Source organism: Corvus hawaiiensis, chromosome 10, assembly GCF_020740725.1.
Source record: "Corvus hawaiiensis isolate bCorHaw1 chromosome 10, bCorHaw1.pri.cur, whole genome shotgun sequence".
Taxonomy (NCBI): Eukaryota; Metazoa; Chordata; class Aves; order Passeriformes; family Corvidae; genus Corvus; species Corvus hawaiiensis.
The window spans coordinates 24,424,836-24,447,755 of record NC_063222.1 but is presented as its reverse complement, the minus strand read 5'-3'; the positions used below and the strand labels follow the sequence as shown (position 1 = coordinate 24,447,755).

Here is a 22,920-nt window from a genome sequence, read left to right as displayed (position 1 = left end):
AGTGAGAATTAAAGAGTAAATTGCCAGCTTGAGCAGTATAACCAACTGATCCCTGTGTTAGCCTCACAATATGCTTAACAGGATTTCCACCTTACAGCTCCCCCCAATCCCATTGGATACACAGCTCTGGGATATCACACTTCTGGGACAACTGCTTGCCAAGTCAGAAGTGCACCTTTTCTGAAAACCAGTATAAATAGGTAACAACAGCAAAGAGCCAAGCAATTGCAAACCTTATTTTGTATTTCTTGTTGGAACAGGAAGATTTTAAGTGAATGCATCAAGCATCTTAAAAGCTAACAACGGCTTAGCAGGTTAAATGTAAGATAGGTTTATCAGCTCAGTGTAGTGCTCTTCATGTAATTATGTTTTTACAGCCTGGTTAGGGGATGGTATTGGAGAAGAGCTTCTGATGTCAGAGTGGGGAGGGCTTAGGAGCAGGGATGAGGGCTAATCAAGACAAGTTCAGTTTGTATTTAAAGTAAAGTCAGCGTTAGTTAAGGCAGTTTTTGACACGTTAATCTTGATGTGTTTTAAAAGCTGACAAACACATTCCTGAGGCAGCCCAGAAGGACGACTCAAAGACGAGGGACACACTCTTGGATGTTCACGGTGGCTTCATTGTACCCAAAACCAAGGTCTGCACAATAGACGTAAGTATACATGAAATAAAATGTGCTGGGTTTTTTAATGTAAACGGTGATGAAACACCCGTTAAGTAATATCAAAACGTGTGCAATTTTTCAGATTAAATAGGAAAGATTTGTCTCACAGCAGAAATGGAGCAGATCAAAGCAAACTTGTTTGTGGTGACTATTTAAGAGCAGCACTTGAGTGCACAGAGTAAAGTTAGGAACAGGCAGGCTGATATAGAAAAAATAAAGTATATGATTATTCTGATTTCTCAGCAATCTGCTATAGGTATTCTTCTGGGTAAATAATTCTGCATATTCAGGTACAAATGCAGTATTTCTTATGACATAACTTGATCATTTTAGAAATACTTAAAGATCTGTTTCACAGACGGAGAATTTTACTTCAGGAAGGCTTGTCATTGCATATTCAGTATTTTTCTAGAAGGCTTTGGATTCAGATTGCGTTGCTTGTTATATATGCACAAACATTTCCCTCTCTTGTCTATCCATAACAAAATATGCTTAAAAGCTAAGTGGCTGTTAATACATATATCTTAATCTTTGTGCTAATTTATCTTTCAAAGTACAACAGAAAAATCTCAATATTTTATAGTTATTTCCTGGTGCAGTGGATTTTCCAAATCAGCATGAAGTCAGAGCTAATCAAGGTCATCATCACACAGATATATTTGGCTGCTTTAGTCTGATGTACCTACATTAGATTTACCCAGTGGAAATTTTGCCTATATGTGTACAGCCATCATAACAAACCCCAGTGCTGGCAGCTTTGTGGGACACCAATGTATGCAGTGGGATAAAATTTTTTAAAATAATATCATAATGTAATGAGGATTCCTTACATTTTGTTATTATCTGAATATGTGGGCAGAATTAGCTATAGAACTGAGAAAGGCTTGGCCACTATTACATTGTCTTTGGAGTGAAAAATTCAAGTTCCTTAGTTAGAGAACCTGTGAATTTCCAGACCTCCACAGTGCACCAGAATATGGAAAGAATAAGAGAGGGAGGCAATCCTACCGCAAGTAATTCTATCTTGGTCTGATCCTTCAAACTGGAGCTGAAAATGTTCCGTCCGAGATGCTGAATTCTGAGCCTGTTCACAGGGTCAGGTGTGTAATTTCACATGCTTATCTCACAAGGGGAAAAAGTTTGTATTAAAACCTGTGACTTCATACATGAATTTGGATAATAATAGTGGGTTTAGTACCTGGCATCTGTGACATACATACATTTTAACAGACCTGTAAATATTTTTAAGATGTGTATGTGCTGTATTTTGCTTTGTAATAAAGAAAGCTGACCTGAAATGATTAGTGTTAGAAATCCACATCATTTTGATTTACCTTAGTGGTGGAAGACTCATCAAATGTAGAATTTTGGAAAATCCGAGTGATACTGCTTCAGTATTTAATATTCTAACTGAAAAGGGCAGGTACTGAGGATTCAGTACAAATTTTCTACATTCAAACTCTTAGTTAGCCAGTTAAGTTAGAGAGTTACTATTTAAAAATAATTTAAAATAGCCTACCTAAAATTTATTCCTTTTTCCACTACCTGGTTACTTTTGGCACTGGGAGAGTTATCATTTGCATTAATATTTCATGTAAAAGCAAGACACAAATCCCACTAAAATTCAACTGCATTTCATTTGGGAGTACTAGCCTGGCTCTCCAATGATCAGAAAGCTTTCTCTCCCACAGTTTCCATTCCCAGTACTCAAAAATAAAATAAAAAAGCAACACATTTCTTTTTAATGCTTTAAAAGTAATAATTATCAAAAAGTAAAAAAACCCAGAGTTTAGTTTCCTTTTAACTGATCCCACTTTTGCCATATTTTGCAATCTCTAAGCTTCTGAAAGTTAAAGAAAGAGGATAATGTTTCAAGTGTCATCCCTAATTATGAAATAAATCCACAAGGAAAACAAATGACATCATGCTTTTATCTCTGTGTATATAACTGGTGTAATAGAAAGACCCATCCCTTGTAAACATCTTCTCCTGTGCAGCGTGCCAGGATCCAGGGTGGGCGTACAGTGCTCTATGTGTGCACGCACACCTTCTCCACTGTTTTCATTAGTTCTTGCTTAGTTCTTGTACTTAGTTTTTTAGCAGGAGTTGTTAAAGCCCTCAGAGTGATCCCAGAGGAGCCCTTGGGTGCTGCCACAAACACAAACAGGTATCAGCCCTGGGGTTGTGCAGAGACCAGTCCCGTGGTCACAGCGCCGAGCTGAGAGGGAGAAGCACTCAGCACAATTCCCACCTCAGCTGCTGACTGTCCTGGATCTCTGTGCCTCCAATACCACATCAAACAGTAGGAATTCAGCTCCATTTTCCTCCACCACCTGTCTCTGTCACCTCATAGGCTTCGCAGGCCCTTGCTGTGTGTTTGTGCTCAGCACAAAGCATCTCTACCTGTGGGTTTAGCCCATGCCTCAGGCTGACTGCTGCCTTAGTGGTACACAGGAATAAGTCTCCCCTTGCCTGCAGCCATTCCAAGGGGCACAAGATGAGCCTCTCTCATGAGCCCAGCTTAGCTCCTGAAGGATTGAATTTGCCAACACTAAGCCTTGACTACTTCCTGAGAACAGAGTGTTCCAAAAACAGTGACTTGCTCCTCACAGTTTTACCAATCAGGTGGCTCAAGAACAGGGAAATATCCAAGACAGTGTGAAGGCATGCAACACAAACTCTGCTGGCTGACACACACAGTATAAATATAGTTATTTTCCTTTCTTTAGGGAATGTATCGTTCTCAATCCAGTTTTAGGATTACACTCTAATCTCAGTCTCTGAGCAGTCTGTGCCCACGTATCTAGGATTAGAATTTAGCCCCACAGCCTCTCCAATGGCACCTTACTCCAATTAATAAGACATATTTCATGCTCCTGTATGATATAATGTCAGTATAATTGCTGTTTTCCTTTCCAAAAGTTATTTATTTTGCTGACTCTGGATTCTGGAATAATTACAATCTATAGTTTTATGACTCTTAGCATAGATTCAGAGCAAGAACCCTTGATCCTACAACTAATAACATTAAGACTATTAATAATATTGGAATATTTATCTGTTTTTTAGAACAGCACCTGGTTTCTCAAGCAATCAGATGAGCTTTTTCTAAAAGGGAAGCCAATGGAAATGTAAATGAGATTATATATCTCATTATATATCTCCATTCATATGTTTAACTCACAAGCATGAATACATGTTCATATTACATGTTTGACTGATTTATCTGACACAAATTTACCCGAGCATTTTAAACAACATTCAGCTTCTTCCAAACAGTCTGTGGAGCCACTGCTGAAGTACACTAAACATTGACTTTTAAGAATGCTAATTCCATGTGTTTGATGTAAATAAAAGCAGTAATAGTTAATGAAATTTCAATGCATTTACCTAAAAAACCAGGTCTTCCAACAAGTTTATACTATATACAAGACTAAACTGTATTTTGCCAATGCAATTGATAACATCAACACCTAGACTGCTATAGACATTTTGAAACTGTTGCATGATCAGATTTGCAAATGCTTCTGGTTCATGAAGTTCGTGTCTTGCCACATCTCATCTAATAAATTGAGACAGAATTAGTCCTGGGTGAGTGGTTCTGCCTGCTGCCAAGAAGGGTTTGCTAAGGGTAAGACTCTAAAGGTAGAGATTAACTTGTCTTCATCCCTGTAATGTGCTGTACAGCCAGGATTTGTGCAATAGGATCAGAGCAGAGCCATATATGAATCTAACACTGGACAGCTGGTGTGTATGAATTTATATGAACCCTGATGCCAGATTTTGAGCTACTCTCAAATCCCAGCTAATAAATGTATCAGAAGCATACTTTCCCTGTTCCCTCACAGATCCTCCTCTGCTGATGTGGTTTCTAATATGCAAGTTGTTATGAAAATAGTATGAACCTAAACCACCCTAAATTTGACCTGCAGGTCAGAACCCCAGCTAAGTAACTGAAAAAGGTGTTTTTCCAAATGGAATAACATGGATTAGTGAGGTTCAGCACCTCCTCCTGACACAGAGTTACATACAAATCTTTATATTAGGTTACTAAGCTATTTATCCCACCTTATCATTTCAATACTTCACTAACAGGAAATTCAGGGAAATAAAGAAGTAATTTAAAACAGACAACACATACATACAAAACATGTCCTTTAAATTAAGTTTGGACCATACTGATATTTTGCCATTCAACTTGGAGAAAGAGATTTGAATTCTGGTGGGAATAACATCTCAACTTTATATCACAAATACCAGAGTTATTTTTACACATCTGAGAAGAAATCCAAGATAAGTTAGATAGGATTGATTGGCACACCAATGAAAAAAACAGAATGATTTCATGAAGCAACTCCAGTGAAAACCTCATTAAGGAAGCAAACTCTCCTTTTGGCTCGTGATGATTCAAAAACTGGGTCAGCGGAAGCAGTAAGCTACAGTTTTAGTGGAAGAAGATACCAAAGAACTTTTAAATCATATTATTCCATTATTTTTTCAATACTATATCTTTTCCATACTACATCTTTCTCTTCAGACCAACAGAACGCATAGTCTGTCTTTGCAAGGATAAGTTGTTTAACTGATGCACGCTGTCTGAAATGGTGGTCTGTGAATCTTGGTCATCTGGTGGATAATAATTATCAGTAAATATGGATCACTTTGCTGTGGATGCTGCTGTAATCAGTACCCTACAATCAGGGAAAATACCAACATTTAAAAAAACCTCATATATAAAAGGAAGTTTTAAAGAAAGTTCTTACATAGTTTCTGCTTCAGCTCTGAAAGGAGGCAGTGTGAGACTGCTTGTCAACAGCCACTGTATCATCCTTCACATCCAACAAAAAATCCAGACTTACTTTGGGAATTGCACAGACTACACAGAGAATACCACAGTGATACTGGTGCTCCTGGTTTCTAACCACTTACTGCTGCTTGCTTTTGGATAGATGTCTGTCAGAACAGGCAGGGTATATGGGATCCCACATGAGGGATTTGGGCCAGAACAGATGGGTCTTTTCCTATTAGGTTTTCCATGATTCTACAGTTTAAAGCTGCATCATATAATTTCAGTCACCAGTGTGATTTTAGGGGGAAGCGTAGAAGTTCTAGGAAGGCCTGATGAAGACATTCCCCCAGAAAAAAGCACATTCACAACCACGATTTAAACAGGGGACTGACACATGCTAGAAGATCCTAAAGAGCAAAAGTGGCACAACTTGTCAGTTATCTGACAGACAAAAATCTACCAGTATTAAAATTCACTATTAATTTAAATTTTTTTCCCCTGATTTACAAGAATAAAAAGGTTAAAACCTCCTGGGTCTTTTTTCCATTATGTCTATCTGAACCTCTGACGGTTTCTTTGCACCTTCATATCACAGAATCACAGAACAGTTTGGGTTGGAAAGGACCTTTAAGTCCATCTAATCCAACACCCCTGCAATAAGCACTGACATCTTCAGGTAGAACAGGTTTCTCTAGTCAGGTGCACCAGGCAAAGGCCAGGCTGCAAGAAGGGCAGCATGAAGTTTAAAATTTCAGTTTGTTTTGCAGAGTATTCAATACAGAGTCTTTATCCAAGAAAGGAAAACACCTAAATGGCTACTGAATAACATGGTATGGCAAATACCATCATCCCAGTTACCACTCATTTTTTGAGCTGCTGAAAACTTTAGTCCAGCATTAAATCGCTTTAGTACTGAGCTTTAAAATGCTTTAGCAGCTCAGAAGCACTTTGGCAGCTCAAATGCTCTTCATGAGGCACCCAGCATCCTAAATCGCTTTAAGTCTAAAGTATCCTAAAAAAAAAAGGCAAATGGAAACATGTCCAGCAGCACACGTTCAGATACATATGTCAAGAACAAAGGCCATGGTGCTGGTCTGGGATTTGACAGACTTGTCTGCTGCCAGGATGACCTGAATCTTGGCAACACAGAATCCAACATCTACATTTACAAATGTAAAGCACTTTTTATTTTGGGGAGCACCAGTGATTTAGTCCAAGTTCAGCCTCTACTTTCAGTCTAAATGGCTGAAATGACTCACTTGTTTACCTTTTGGAAAACTGATTTTGAGACTAAGTATCTTCACCATACCAAAGAAATGGTAAATTCCTGAGGCACATGAGTTAGATTGATATCTATAACTTAAATTATTTTAAACTCATCAATAGGTCAAAGGTAATAAAAGAAGTTGTAATGATAAATCTAATTTATAAATGGCTTGGGTAATGAAATGAAGGACTTGGCTTTTATCTCATTTTTGGATAATGAACAGTGCTCCTGTCTTTGCATTTCTCCTGCTGTTATCTCTACCAAATGCTGGTTGAACTCCTGGAGCTGTAAGTCTCTATCTACAGGATGAGAACACTTCAGCATTACATTTCCCTTCTTTCAGAAGACAGAATGAATCCATTTCATCAGAGCTAAATAGGGATGGAAATTTAACTCCTTACTCAAAAAAAGTTTTTAAAATCTAGTCATTTGCTGTGCAAGTCTAGTGTGAGATGAATGTACAGATGCTCCTGCTGCTGCCTTTGGAGCCAGCCTGCTCCCTCTGCCAACTCCTCAACTCAAAGCATTCCATACAGGATAGCTTTTTAACATCCAGGCTCTGGGTTACAGAACTTGCTTCCTTTATAATTATTAATTATATATATATATATAAATGGTATATATTAATTATACATATAAATTTACAATTAATATGAGTCTTACTGGTTTTATCACTACAAAACATGTTCTTCTATATTTTTACTTCATTTGGCAGCCTTAAGGGGCTGATGTCATTTGGAACAGATAGTTTCTACCATTTTTTTCCATCTGCTTCACTTAGTTTACAGTAGACAGGGCTCCAAACTATTACAATTCTGAAATTAAACCAAAGATAACTGCCTTCCTAAGTATGAGCACATCACTACTCTCAGAGCTGCTGTGGGACACCAGGGGCTAAAGGAAAAGGCTTGGGCTTAATCACATCCTTTTAAGCAGGTGTTATTTCCAGCATCCTGATTTTCCTTGCATAATAAGATCCAAGAACACTGAACAACTCAGTGTATACAAGGGCAACATTTGCATTGTTCTGTAAACTGGAAGTTTCTACATGGAAAACACCACAACCCACGAGCAGTGAAGGGTACGGCTGTGACTGGCAGGACCAGCTGCTTATCTGAGAAACAACCTGCATAACCTGCTCTGTTTCTCGTTGTTGAATGCCTTATTCCTCTCTTTGGTGCAGCTGCTTCAGTTCTTTACATCAGCAAAGTTGTTGCTGTCTCCCTGCAGCATGACTCCCCGGGAGCACATGAGGAAGATGTCCATCCTGGGGGAACAGGGAACACTGGAGGAAAAGCACCTGTACCGACTGGCAGGCGGCATGGCAGCAGGAGGTGAGCAGCAAGGAACCCACCTGCACACGTGGTTGTAGGACTGCTGATATCTGTACAAGCTGCAAGAAACAGCCAGCACCAGGTTTGGTGTCTTTAAAAGGTGTTTCAGATTTATCTTAGGAGTAACTGCAGAAACACTTCTTTTAAAGTCATTAAAAAGTTAACACAGAGGACTCCTGGAATTCAGTGTTTGATTGAGATGCTGAGCATCTGGAAGACAAGTGAACGTCACACAAGAGCTCTGAACAAAAGCCACAGCTGGACATTATGATGTTCTGGCTCACCATTGTAGGCTCTTTTTTCATGACAATGTCGGTTCCACCTAGTACGATTTTTCTAAAAATGAAACTGCATTAGAAAGAAAAACCCTCTCAAGCAGAGAACTTAACATGCATGGCTATTTTCTTCTCTTTCATAGTGTTATGTGAATTATTATTCATTGTAATTTGTCCTTTGGTACACTTGACTGAGCACATCCTGTTTATTTTTACTGCAGTTCAATTGCATAAATCTACATTATTTAAACGAAGGAGTTCAGGTGGCAGTGAAAACATGTTTTTAATTGCTGCTATTAAAAAAAAGGGTGTGATTTTCACTTGAGGAAACAAAACAAAACCTTTTTTTTCTGGTAAAGTTATACTGCAGCCAGAACCACTTCCTAACTTACCCCACTGACAGCAGAACTGTGTGTGCTCTGTGTCAGAACTGCGGCAGCGGCAGGAGATGCTAATGAGGAACCAGCTGATGGCAGTAAACCCGCAGCTGATGGGGCCGGGCCCGCAGAGGATGCAGGCGATCCCCGCCCAGTTTGAGCCGCGACTGCTCGACAGGTACCAGGCACTGTTTGTCTGTACCAGCACTGCAGTTAATCATGACTCTGTGTGTGCTGTCCCTGAGGTTGTAAAGACCTTTGGTTATTCTTAACTAAACAATATCCTCTGCATATCTGAATGTATTTTTTTTTTTCCTCTCAGAGATCTGCTACCTTCAACTGAAATGATGGCCTCAGCTGACCCCAGACAAATCCACATAGCATCCCACCTGGGACCCACAGTCCCACAGCACCCGAATATGCCAAACCTATTGGCCAACCGTGTCTACCAAGGCCCAGGTAACAAAGCACCCCCAGCATTCTGAGAAGTGGGAGCATGTGGATCAGAAAGCAAACTGCACGCACTAGTTTTCCATAGATTTATTGGTAGTGTCAGTAACAGTTAATTTTATTTAGAAAAACAGTCTCAGTAAGAAGAGGCAGCCTGCTCATCAGAGATTCTAAACTGTGCCAGTTTAGGTCTAAGCATGTCCATCCTAGCTTTTGTTAAATATACTGTTTTCAGAGTCTTTTGCATGTTTTTGTTCACTCCTTTTCTTTTTGCATTTTCACACCCAAAAAAAGGGCTATAGCTAAAAAAGAGCTTCTCAACAACACTTTTACACTACATTTTATCCTTGCTCTTATATGAGCTTTGGCTGCTTTAATACTGATCATATTCTCTAATGATAATATCCCATGCCACTTAATTCATGTAGGGCAAATACATGTCCTTTTTAATAAAAGGCTCAAAATTACAGGGCACAGCTCCAAGGGGAAGGCTGGACATCACAACTATGGCACTCATGTCATGTTGCACACAAATTTACATATTACTTTATGCAAAGTGAGCTTAAGATTCTTTATTTGAGATGAGTGAATGAATTTTCAATGCCACACCAATCTACCAATAAAAATGTCTGACTTTAGCTTTTTTCCCCCCCTTAACGTGGATCTCAAATAAGAGATTCCCTCAAGAGGAAATATCATTTAAAATTACTCAGCCTCCAGGCTTAAAGCAGTCTTGAAGGAGCAGGTTTGCTTTGCTCGACTGATGGCTATTATTTTCTGAGCAGTTATATGTACTTCAAAGTCGTAAGTCACCAAATAAAACCACCCTGCTGTCTCCTTCATTTATGGTTAGTGGCAGGTATTCCTAATTACCAATCTGTTCCTGAAAACACCTGATGCTGTACTTCATGCTCCTTCTACAAATTCCCACCAAAACAACGACTACAATTAGGATTTAACTTGAAATCCTGTCACCTTCCTGGTGAAGCCCACAGCTGAAAACTTACAAAGCTTTTTAAAGTGTCTGCATTGCTTTGGGGTTTGTGCATTTGCATGAGGAAACAAGTGAATTTAAAAAAAATGTTTCCCCTTCTCTTTAAGGATACAGCTTTCTACAACCAGAATCCATGGAAGCTGTGGCCAGAAGACAAGAATTGGTTCAAAAGCAAAATATTGCCAGGTAATTAATAGCAAGCTTTACTCTGAGATGCATGCCATGATTAAAGCAGCAAAGTGATTGGGATTTTTTTCAAGTCACCCAGAGAAGCACAGGGTCCTTGAGTATCAATTAAGGCCTGAAGCTACTGACTTTCTGCTTGCCCTATTGTGCTTTTATTCTTAAAATGATGCAACAAAAATAAATAAACCCCTTAGCTTGGTTAAGGAAAAAAACAAGCTACAGCTACAGCCCTTGAACTGTGGATCCAAACACCCTGAAGTTACAAAAGTTCAGAAACAAATTCAAACTTTACAGCTGTGTGATATCACACACAACACTTTAAGCCTCTGCAGCTGGGCCCTTGGGATGAGCAGCTGTGTCTCCACCCTACCAGGGTGGGCAGCTTTCCTAGTTCAACCAAATAGTTGGAATATCAGAATGACTGTAGAAAGTCCAGTTATTTGTACCAGTTTCAGTGTAGTCAGTAGCTGGTTAAGAAACCACCAGTGCCCTCCCTCATAGCCACACCATTTCCACAGAGGAACTCTACCCTCAGCTGCTCCTGCACTGGGCTGTAGCACAGTACTCAGTGGTAGTGTCCCTCACACAGTGAAACTAAGAGCAAAGAACAGAGAAGTTCTTTATGTACATCTGAAAAGAATTATGACAGAAGTGTTTTGCATTTTTCAGTCAGCAAAGCTCGATTACTGAACTCCTCCAAGCACAAGATGTGCATCAGCAATGTGTTTCCTATAGCTCTTGCCACATGGCAAAAACCCTGAGAAAAAACAAGTGAAATAACAAGCGGCAAATATGGCCATCTCATATACCCACAGCCACATTAGAGCTGGTCCTATCTGTTCAGGCTCTTCCCTCAGCCCACCAAACAGCAAAACTCCAACAAAAAACAGCTCACCTAAACCTTAAAAGAACCTTTAACCCCCATTTTTTGCCACCCTGGCAATTTCTACTCTGTTCATACAGCTTTCTGCAGCACAGGTCATCTTTAGGGCTGCACTTCCTCCTTTCAGCTATTCCAGAAGTCAGGTGTTGACAATCTCCTGCACTTGGTGCAGCTGTGCTGCTGAGCACCTGGGCCCAAATCCTTGTTCTCCAAGGGACTCTGCCTCATCCCGAGGCTCTGTCTGCTGGTCCTGGCAGGAACAGACTATCTCAGCTGGAGGAGTAGGCAGGAATGTAATGCTTTCTGCTGTTTATCTGCACCTCAAGAGCTGAGTGGGAGTAGTGACAATCAGGCAAAACGTACAAGGACATGGTACACAGACAAAACACTTCCTTTGTATCTCTGAGAGCAGAAAATCAATAACTTGGATGTTGTTTCAAAGATGAAAAGAAGACAGAGAAAAAGCCCTGAATGAAGTGATCAAATAATTCCTCCTCAAAACAAAAACCTGCTTTTGCCCAAATTATTTTCCTGACAATTTTACACTCTCCTAAAAGTCAGACTCTCTCTGACCTGTTATCCTCATTGCAGCTTTAAGAAAGCTATCTAGGTGCACTTTAAAGTGCTTTACTTCACAGGCTCTTTTCCAAAGATGCAGAAATCCCAATGAAAGCTCCTCAAAGCTCCTCTAGGAGCTCTAGCTTTCTGTTTGATCACTGGCCTGGCTCCAGAGAAAGCTGATGCCAGCAAAGGTTGGTACAGCAAAGACAAATATTACTACTTGTATTCTCTGTATCCCACTGGTAAGCCCTCCTACCTACTATGACAGGAGCAGGAAGCTGGCACAGACTCTGGAGCATTTATCCACAAGGAAGGAGATCAGTTGAACATTTCCCACGAAGGATCTCACCCTTTCACACCCCCAGAGTCATGCTCAGGTGCCAGGAACTGTGGAGAGTTACTCAAGAGACTTAGCTTTAGCTTATTCTGAATGGATGCACAGGTTTGATAGATTAAATCATTCTAGTTCTTTATCATTTACAGTATCACTGGAATTTTGCAGTTTTCAGTACAAATTTCTGACTGATAATGTAAATCAATTATTTTCTTTAGTTTTCAACACTTATGACCTGGGAAACAATTTTCCAAATCCCAAGTGAATATAATCACCATGCCTGGAACGGCAATACACAAATAACACTTTTTCTGTCTGAAGTATTTTCTAGAGCCATCACACAGAAGATATGCTTTCTCCTTCTTTTAACTCACTCTGTGTATCTGACAGCACATTAAATACAGCCAGGTTTGCCATTCCATCTGCAATTTGTGCCCTCTCACACACAGCAATGTAGCGGAGAGACAAAATAAACAGTACCCTTGCATATTCCTTTATCTGAGTTTTAATCTGCTGCTGAAAAAAAAAGGTGATGAAGGAACGGAGCTGCCCTAACTGCTCGTGCTCTGTGTGTCTCTTAGAATGGAAATGGAGATGAGTGCTATTTTTCAGCAAAAGGAAATGGAGAAAGCCCACCGGAAAGGACTCCTGGGCCTGGAAGCCCCTTTCCTGTACCACGGGATGCCAGCGAGTCCCATTGCTTTCCGTGGCAGGCACAGACTACCTGAAGGGCACCTTCCCAATGACCTGTATGTTCATCGTACCACCCTGGATGAAATCCACAGCAACACCATGCTCATGGCAACCAGCCCATACCCGCCAGTCACCACACTGCAAAGGGAGAGGGGACGCCGCCCAGGGAGAAGAGCTGGAAATCACAAAACTGCCGAGGGCAGCGCCAATGGCACAAAGAACCAGGCAGATGACAAATCCACAGAGTCTGCCTCAGCTGCAGTGGATGATGAGAAAGAAGACAAGAAAGAAGTAGAGGTGGAGACACCAAACAAACATGAGCAGATCAAAACCCAGACTGAGCCATCTGCAGTTGCCAAAAACTGTAAAGAGTTTGAACAAGGCTTGAGAAAAAACTGTGCTACTCATGAAATTCCTACTGAAACCACCAGCTGCAGCAACACAAATGAGAAGGAAGCCAACAGCTCCTGTGCTGCTTTTGATGACAAGTACCTGTACCCTTCTGCAATCCCATTCTCAGCATTACCATATGGATTTCCAGTGCCCAACAACCCATTGCTACCTTCAGGTTTGTCAGATCTCCAGATTACAGTTACAGTGGCATGTTGATATAATCTGCTATTGATTTGGTCTCTCAATTATTCCCTCTGATGTAAGTGAATTTTTGGTACGGTAGAGTCATTGCAACTAAAAGTAGAATTCCAATGCTGCAAACAGTAATATCTATATTCAGTTCCTGTTTTAAAAAGGAATTTCAATTAAAATAAAGAAAATTGCTGAATGAAGTTGTGAGTTAGCCTCTATCTTCAGCCCACAATTTTTCTATATGTCCTAACTCACAGTAGGCACTATGGACTAGCAAAGGCTTGGATCTGTTCTACTGAAATATTAGTCAAATCAAAGTAACAGTAAAGTCTAAAGAAGAAAAAGCATTGGATAATGTACTCATCAGAGGAAGTCCTGCAGCATGATTTATATGTGTAGTGACTGGTAGGTACAATGCCAGCAGTAAACAAAAGAAGCCACCAAAAAAAACCAAAAGACCTTCAGAACCAGGTTCTGCTCATTAGCCGGTGATTTTACATCTAGGATTCCTGTATCTCCCTGTTACTACACCCTGTTGTTAATATATTAGGGTCTGAGAAGGTGTAAAAATTGTCATGATAACAATAATTTCCTCCTGATTTGCCAGCAAAATTCTACCAACATAACTTCTGTGTTTCCTCCTCAAAGGAACTCATGGCCTTATCCTGAATGGAGAAGACATTTCTTCCATCGAAGACATTCGCAAGTGGACAGTTGATGATGTGCACAACTTCATCGTCAGCCTCCCAGGCTGCTCAGATTATGCCCAGGTGATTATAAACATTCACTACATTTTCAGGTCTTTAGGACTATCGGGACTTAAATGTCAGCAAACAAATGTAAATGTGAGCGGGTAGTTGATTGTCCCAAAGTTGCAAATATAATAGTAGTTTTCATCGTGCAGTTAGGAGATAAATACAAAGATAAAACGGTAAAATTATTATTTCTTCTTTTTATTGTTTAATCCTCAGAGTTAAGCATGAAAAATAACAAAGTCTATTTTATCACACTATGATGTGTTTTATTATTTCCCCAGATATTTAAAGACCATGCTATTGATGGAGAAACACTTCCACTGCTAACAGAGGAACATCTCCTGGATACAATGGGATTAAAACTTGGACCAGCATTAAAAATCCGCTCTCAGGTATGACCATTAAATATATGCCAAGATGGTGAGTCACAGAGACATGAAAGAGCCAGAAGCTGATAGGAGGGAATTTTTCCAAATTAAAGCACTTTTTTTTCACTTGTAAGGTAACTGCCATAATACTGGGAGAAAAGAAATTACTCCAGCAAAGTTTGCTTTACTTCTTTATATATTACCACAGCACACAGGGACACACTAAGGAATATGACTGTACATTTTTCAGGAACAGACTGTCCCTCGCTGTTTGCAGTTTTCTTCCTTTAATTTCATCCATTAATATCAACCCTGTGTGTGTTTCTGTTGTTGTCTGGTTCTTTTCCTTTTCTCTAATCCCTTGTACTCTCTCACTCTTCTCTCATTCCAACCACCTTCCCCACTCCTGGCTGGCAGTTTGCCTCCCCTCTGCACTTCAGGAGCAGGAGGATCCTGCTGTCAGGCCCAGCCATCCTAAGATGAGTATTGACAAGCTCCTTCCACAACCCGGGCCTAGAAAAATAGGAGAGAGAGAAAATGGAAGACACTTTTTTCACAAGCATCTGATAACCCTTTGAGATGACTGGGATGTCCCTGGCATTGCTGCACCAGAGTCAGGCTTGATGTTTAATGGCTTTAACAGCAAGAAGTAATTGCTGCAATTGTGCCTTTGTCTTTACAGGTGTCCCGACGTCTGGGCAACGTGTTCTACATGATGAATGTCCCTCTGTCCGTGCCCCTGCCTCCTGCTCCAGGGAAAGCCTCAGAGCAGCCCTCTGACATGGCCTCCCCTCTGCACTGCAACAGCAGTGGTGACACACTGGACAGTCCCTGCTCCCAGGACCCAGAAACCTCCCAAGCAGTGGAACAGATCGTTTCAGAAAGCAGGGAAAATCCATGTGACACAGCTGGAACTCAGGCTGACTTCCAGATGATTGCTTTCCAGAAAAGTTGAGCTAAGTCCAGGACACAATGTGTTTTTAATAATACAGGAACCTCTAGTTACAAAAGTGTTTGAGAAGAAGCTATAGCCTGAAACCTCTGTAAGGCCGCGGCTGAAGGAAGTAAGCTGCCAATGCAGCATGAGGAAGTGTTGTATCTGAAAGGCATTAAAAAATGCAGCTACACGTTAGTGCAATTACTTTCAAGTGCAATTCATTGGAAACAATACCAGTAGGGTTAACAGGTAAATTGAATTTTTCATTGAAGTCCAGGGTCATCACTGAAAGCTACCAGAGACTCAGAGTGCACTGTATGTCTTACAGTGTGTTCCAGTGGGCTGCTGAGAAACTACATGGAAAAGTCACGGCTTCCAAACATAGCTGACTTCTGCTTCTGTTGAACAAAATTTATACAGAACATTCATATGGAATTCATTGGGAGAGTATGGAATTGCCTGCAGAATATAGAGAAATACATCCCAGACTCAGCAATTTGAGTTAATCCATTGCTACTCCAGAACAAAGCCTTTCTAAGTGCCTGGCAAGTGTATACAGCTTATAAAGATACACAGATTGAACAGGAAAATACCATGTTTGACAGTAGTTTTAATTATTCCAAGGCATTCTTATCACCAGGGCTGGAATTTGCTTTGCGTGACTGCAAGATGAGATGAGTCACCATGAATGAAGTTGTGGCCATGAAGGCCAGTCACTGGGACAATGACATTCCCTGCAGGCAGCAGGCTCAAAGCCACCTGGTTCCTGCCAGCCTCTGCCAGAATGCCCTTCCCATCAGCTCACCTGGACAAGCCATGGAAAGCCCTTCCCTCAGCAGCACGTTTAGTGTTCTTTACTTTGGAAAAGGCCATCGTCTTAGCCTGAAAGCTCCCTTTTCTCTGGAAAAATATGGTTTCCCCTCACTTCTGCCACTGATGTGACAGTCATTATCTCACAGCACACAAGAACAAGAAATAGAGCTTTTAGCTGAGGACAAATCCCCAGCATTTACTGTGATTCCTGTGTGACTTATCCTTGTTCCCTTTTTAGGGGTTTGGTCCTACACTGGTTTTCCACATAGACTTTGGAAGTCAGTACACTTCCAGTCTCTTCCTTGCAAGAACTCTTCTTTACTCCAAAAGACACAAATATCTTTGACAAAATCAAGTTCTGTAAATTGAGGGCTGATAGACTGTGGACCTGCTGTATGTTGCTACTTTAGATTCTCTCCCCTTAGTTTAGTTTGAGTGGCCTCAAGTACTTAAACCCCAAGAAGTATGAAGTTGTTTAGATGGTGAGTGGCTAAACACACGAGGAGGGGAAGTATTCCCATATTCTATTATTTTACTTTAGCCAGAGATAAATTGTTTTATATCTTTGTTATATTTGTGCACTAGATAATATGGGATTAGATATTTGCAACAGCAACCTCAGATGTCCATCTTACCATACTGTCCAAACTTTGCAGCCTTTGGAAAAAATGGCAAATATCTGTGTTCTTTTTAGCACGTGAAACAGTTTCTAACTTATTTTTTGTACAATTGACAATCATGTTGACAGCGTCACGTATCTAATTAAAACAGTTAATGACTTGGTTTTCAAATGGCATCCTACTTCCTCTCTGTGTGAAATACTCGACTCAATCCACACGAGACCTTCTCCACCCTGGAAGAGGAATCTGTGACACTGTTCCAGGGGAGTCAGGCCACGAGATGTCGCTGCAAAGCTACTCGAGGTCACCTGCTGCCCCTCCGGAGGGAAACGCAGCACATCTGAAGTACCGGGGGCATATTAAGGGCAACAATATGAAGAAACTGAACTTGTTTTTCTAAAGCAACAGCAGAAAATCTTGACCTGAAGTCCCATATGCCAGGGAGGAAGGATTGAAACGTGGTTCTGAAGAGTGTGATTATTTTTGTAAATGGGTCAGACATGAACAATGCCAAAAGCTGAGAAAGTTGGGATGCAAAGTTTGCAGTCTTGTATTACTTCCGCAATTAAAAAAAACTCCACCAAACATACAATCCTTTGCACATACTGGGCTCTTCTTCCCAAAATGACAAAAGGAATTACTTTATAGCTTCCTGTACTGGGGGCAGATGTGCTGGAGCAGCCAAAATGCAATAAGCCCTGAACGGTAAACAGCTGTGAAATGAAATAGGAAGGAAAGGAATTTACCTAAACAGACATAATAGATCCTATTTCTAATGGAGGAAATACCACTGGTAATGAATGTTTCCTCTCCTACAAACGCTTCAGAGAAAATGAAAATAAAAGGTAAAAATAATAAAAAAGTACATAGAATCAGTAGACAGACCAGTATTTCCAGACTTTGATATGTTTTCAGGAATTGTGTTTATGTGTAAACACTGAAGTTTTATTGACTCTCGTGTTCTTTTTTGACATTTATTGTTTATTCCAGCTGCAAAGGGGTTCAGGTAGCAATCACAGGTACCTAAGGAAGCTGGCAGAACTCTGCTTCCTAATGACTTTCTGGTGCCTGTGCCACAATTGCATTCATTTTTTCTGCAATGCAACTAAAATCCAATGGGATGCAGATTATGTGTTTTAATACGAGTTGCATCATTAGAAATGTTTCATTTAACATCTATTGCTGCATTAGTCCATAGCAGTGATGCAGTTAATGAAGAAGAGAATGTTTTCTGCGAGGTGTTGTAGAAGTTCCTGATTTTGTCTGTACTTCCACTAAATGTGTGGGCTCCTAGGGACAGAGATTTCCAATTTTTAATTTTTTTTTTAATAGGGCCAAGGTTAAAGAAAAGATTAATAAAAAGGTACAACAAACATATAGCAAAATGGTCCTGTACCATAAATAACAGATTTAGGAAAGTCCTGAAGAGGAAGAAATGTCTTTCCTACAACAATCTGGGTTTCTGGCCTCATGTAGGCTGCAGATGATGATGATGTGGAATACAAACTCACATGGACCTAAACAGATAATTCTCTGATCAATTCCCCAGGTGAAAAAATCGATAAAAAATGCTATGAACATACCAAAGTCATGCAGAATTCCCATCTGGTCCAAGCCAGGCAGTCACTCTAATCCAGCACACAAACACAAGAACAGACAAGTAGGTCCATAAGGTGATGGTATTTCTAACTGACCCATACCTGTGCCACCAGCTACTTTATAAAACTTTATCTTCTAAGACTTTATACAATTGTGAATCTGCCACAAAACAGTTTTCAGAATGTTAAATTATCCTTTGAGTGTGAAACAGAAAAAATACCCCCCTCTGGTTTTTAAAATCACCTCTAGTTTTAAACTCTCTAGAAATGTCTTGTATTTTTGACTTTCCAAATACCCTCATACAAAGTTGATTGGTTGTGCAGTGTTTTGAGTCACCTTCAACATCAGAAACTTTTCAGAAAAGCATCCAAAACTAGATATAACTCTTGTTTTGGTACCTTGCCATGGTAATGTTCTACCTAAGCCCTTTATTATTCACTGGAAAATAACAAGTCTACTTTATGAGGCTGAGTGTTCATAGAATTACAGAATTGTTTGAGTTGAAAGGGACCTTAGAGATCATCCAGTTCCAAATCCCTGTGTTCATCAGGGTTCTGCTGCCTCTGATGGTTGGTTTTGATTAGCTCTTCATGCTATAATAAATAGCTGTAGTTTTATTGCTATGGCAATTTCAGTATAACAATACATATTAAGAGAAAAGCTCACCTCTCCTTTCTCATTTGTTTAGGCTTTGGGGGGGTTTTGCAGTTTCCAGGCTCCTTTCATTCTTTGGGAAGGCTTTGCTCCTCCTATCACCTGTACTGAGGCCACAACAATTACTCTGTTGACTCGGTCCTTATGCTGTCCTTTCCTTTGTCCCATTCCTAAAATAATCCAAGTCTGTTTTTTCCCAGACAGACATGAATTCTGCTACTATCCCCATGCTCTTCTTGAACCACCAATTTCCCTGTTGGTGAGGAGGCAAATCTTTAATTCAGCCCAGAGAAAAAAGAACCTGTTGTCTATGTAGTATAGAGAATGATGCTGTATTTTTCCCCATAGTACAGCAAAGACATGAATAGACATTTTGATTCATCAAAATTTAAAACCACAGGTAGCATCTGTGTGTGTGAGTTATTGACATAAAGATCAACCAACCAAAATGGCAAAATAGAAAAAGCACCACTGACCATGGGAAAAGAGAAAGCATCAAACCAACCTGGTCCTTTGCTGCAGCCTTGGCTCATTAACCAATCTTTGCTGATTACCTTTCAGTTCCAAGGTTCCAACAGCTCTGCTAAAGGAGCACTGTGCAGCTGGGATTCATGGGACTCCAGCAGTCTCTGAACACTCTGCACTGGAAGATGGTTTGTAAAGCACTCATTGGCTTCTAGTTCAGCCTGTTAAATGGAAGGATGCAAACTCGAGACTTGCATCCTTATATAAAAAGTATTTTTAACTCAAACACTTGTACTCATAACAAAAAATCTGATCTTATAAAACAATGACAGGTAGTTTTTTCTAAGGCTATACCTTAAATATTATAATTCTTATCCTCCCCTCCTGCCACTGGCAAAAAGAGATAACCCAAAACCTCAGCTGATTCTTCCAGAAAATGCATTGATGTATTTTTCTTTTATGTGTCCATGTACATCCTCACTGACTCCAGCATGGTCTGATTTGACAGTGGTCTTTAGAAAGAGCTGATGTGCCATCCCATGTCAGGAGAGACATATCCTTACTCGGGCTCACAAGTTATTGCTTAAATGAAAATATATTCTTTCAATGAACAAAGCTGGTATTAGAAATAGGTGCAATTAATTACAGAAGAACCAGAGAAATTAGGTTTTAGTTCAATTGGATTTTTGTCAGTTATATGTACCAAATAATTCTGGGTTGTGTAGAAATGAAAAGGAACTTTCAAGAGTGGAAGTATTTAAGAACTTTCTTAGTGAAAGATAATTATGGAGATTTGTCTAATAAACCTTTGTTGTTCTGCTAAATTAAAAGCTAAGTGGCTAACTAAATATTTATAAGCTTTTGAGATGGAAGTGACTCAGGATATGTCTACATTGGAATATGTTTCTGAGTTATGACTCATGTATTTGTGGGTGGATTTTATCTGAACCTTCCTTGACAGTATGTGATGCTGTGCAGCACAAGGCCCATATTGTTTATATTCTGAGCCCATTCAGTGTTGAAGCTGACTGGATGAAAAGGGAGGTCACTCCAGAGCCTGCAGTGTGCTACCATCTGTAAATAATCTAGGAAATGGCTCCTAACAGAATTTCCTTCCTTCCTTCCTTCCTTCCTTCCTTCCTTCCTTCCTTCCTTCCTTCCTTCCTTCCTTCCTTCCCCCCAGATCCAGAAGGATTATCTGTGGGTCCAGAGGACAAGCTGCTTGCAAGTTCATTTGTTCAGATCTGACACTTGCTTTGACTTCGAGTGTCTCTCCAGCTGTTTTGCAGAAGGCTGTGTGACTCCCCAGGTAATTAGTGACATGCTTGCCAGTAATTCCATTGCCAGCATGTGGCCTTTTCTTTCTGATGTGTCTGTAGTTGTGGTAACCCCACATCATTTTATGGATCCAGAATGATTGAACCCAAAGCAATCAGACATAGCACAAAGGCCAATAAATTGACAGGAATAAGTGAATACAAGGGTATAAGAAAATATGTACCACAGAGTAAAACACTACCTAACTCAGTGTCCTGTCCCGGGGCCCAAGACATGATACCTAAAGCAGAGCATAGGAACAAAGCAATAACAAATTCAGGATAATTCCTTTATTTCCAGGGTCAAACAGACAAAGAGAGGTGATGTCTATATTTAATAGTAGCTCATGATGCATTATTGTTCCATCAATGTATCCAGCTGTTTTTTGAGCCAAGCTTCCAGCATCCATAGTGCTGTACTAGATCACACAGCTGGGGTAAAGAAGAGGGAAAAGAAGTTAATGAAATGCTGTTGGTTTGGCTTCAGTTGAAAGAGGAAACCACTCCACCAGTATGCAACATCCTTCTCAACAGTAGTTCTGAATCTACTCTAATCACAATGGCAGTTGGCCCTTTAGGGGCTGTGAGTTCACTGCCTGCTTCTGAAATGCTTCTTTCTGCAGCCTGCCCCACAGCTGACAGACACTAACCTTAAACACAAGCTGTTTGAACCTTCATTTCCACTCCATGGCTTACTTGGAATTCAGCCACTTGCTTCTCTCCTGCTCTGCCATACCTATGACTGAGAATAAACTTGTTCCATGTGCAACTCAGTCATGATCTGCTCTTTGCTCCAGAGTGGTAGGAACTCACCATCCAGCGCCTTACACATTTCCTTGCCCATTTTCCATCCCTCAGTCCTTTCTTAGATGTCTGCTTGAAGTGGTGGGTTTGTTCCCTGTGCTGCTCCATGCCCAGCTGTCCTGCGAAGAGCTCCTGCAATTAAGTGTTTCTCAAAGATGAATAAATTTTTTTGTAGGAAAAAAAAAAAAAAAGAGATTAACCAGATATCCAAGGTGCTTTTCTGGCAGCAAACAGCTTGAGATACTGCAGATAACACACCATGCCAAAAAACCTGCAAAATGAAGAGCTAAGCATTAAAGGTGGGTTTGTGAATCAGCAATAGATTCAAAGAGACAGAGGGCATAGAGGAGTAAGATCTTAAAAGATCCTGAAAGTAGAAGTATGAGGGATGATGACCCACCAGGAGGTGATTGCACCCTTCAGGAGGAAGCCAGAGTGCATCTCCCATGGAGCAGAGAGAGTTTCACAGCTGAAGCTCAGTTTGTGCCAGTTCAGGGAGAGCAGAGGGGTCAGAGCTACGCTGTGCCAAAACCCTTACTGCAGCCATCGTTTATTATTAGCAATCTGCAAGTTACAGATGGCTGAAACTTCTTCTGCAAGAAAGCCTCCGTGTCAGATGTACTTTTATGTTACTGTAAGTCAAGCACATGAAATAACAGTTAAAATTATTGCCAACTTAAAGCATGTATTTTTTAATAAATGCAGTCTGCCTACTTTTTACGAGGCATTGTTTTATTGTAACCATAAAAACTTGCATTCCCTCTACCTAGAAGTTCATCTTTTGAATTACACTTTTCTAGTTCACTCACTCTGCAGTCAGTCAGCTTAATTTGTAACTTGTATAGATTTTCTGCCCAGCAACAGCAAAAGAAAAACATTCAACAGAAGAAGATGTCGTACCAGAAAGAGCACAAAACCTGGCACTGAAACTGAGGGGCAAATACATTGCTGGAAGCGTTTTTAGGTTCTTAATTGCCCAATTTTCAACCTGAGAGGTTTCAAATCATAGGAACAGGAAGGTGCAACACGATTTGGGGGGACTGGACAAGACGATGCAGCACTGCACATACTTTTCCACCCCAAAGTGTCAGGGTGTGGTTTGAAAACACAGAGCTGGGATAAATGATTATACGCTTTGCTAACTCCAGTGACCTCATAGCACAAGTATGTGGGACAACCTCTGGCAAAAGGCCCTT

General features: G+C 40.4%; 1 protein-coding gene across 3 annotated transcripts; it reads left to right on the top strand.

Annotated features, from left to right (window-relative positions):
- The first annotated feature begins 478 nt into the window (after window positions 1-478).
- Window positions 479-18,741, top strand: SAMD7 (sterile alpha motif domain containing 7). 3 transcript variants are annotated; one of them, XM_048315058.1, is made up of 9 exons: window positions 479-653; window positions 7,952-8,055; window positions 8,759-8,885; window positions 9,030-9,166; window positions 10,259-10,337; window positions 12,697-13,376; window positions 14,042-14,163; window positions 14,430-14,540; window positions 15,199-18,741. In XM_048315058.1, the coding sequence occupies exons 2-9, from the start codon at window positions 7,953-7,955 to the stop codon at window positions 15,469-15,471; spliced, it is 1,632 nt and encodes a 543-aa protein (XP_048171015.1). In that variant the 5' UTR covers window positions 479-653; window position 7,952; the 3' UTR covers window positions 15,472-18,741. The 3 variants fall into 3 exon arrangements, with proteins under 3 accessions (XP_048171015.1, XP_048171016.1, XP_048171017.1); XM_048315059.1 differs by having other exon boundaries at window positions 7,905-8,055; XM_048315060.1 differs by lacking the exons at window positions 7,952-8,055; window positions 8,759-8,885.
- The last annotated feature ends 4,179 nt before the right edge of the window (window positions 18,742-22,920 follow it).

What these genes read in the sequence shown, in the direction of transcription:
- SAMD7 (XM_048315058.1), top strand. Translation starts at nt 7,953, where the DNA reads ATGACTCCCCGGGAGCACATGAGGAAGATGTCCATCCTGGGGGAACAG. An exon ending in GAGCCGCGACTGCTCGACAG is followed by an intron (nt 8,886 to 9,029) that starts GTACCAGGCACT and finishes TTTTCCTCTCAG; the next exon opens with AGATCTGCTACCTTCAACTG. An exon ending in GCTGCTCAGATTATGCCCAG is followed by an intron (nt 14,164 to 14,429) that starts GTGATTATAAAC and finishes TTATTTCCCCAG; the next exon opens with ATATTTAAAGACCATGCTAT.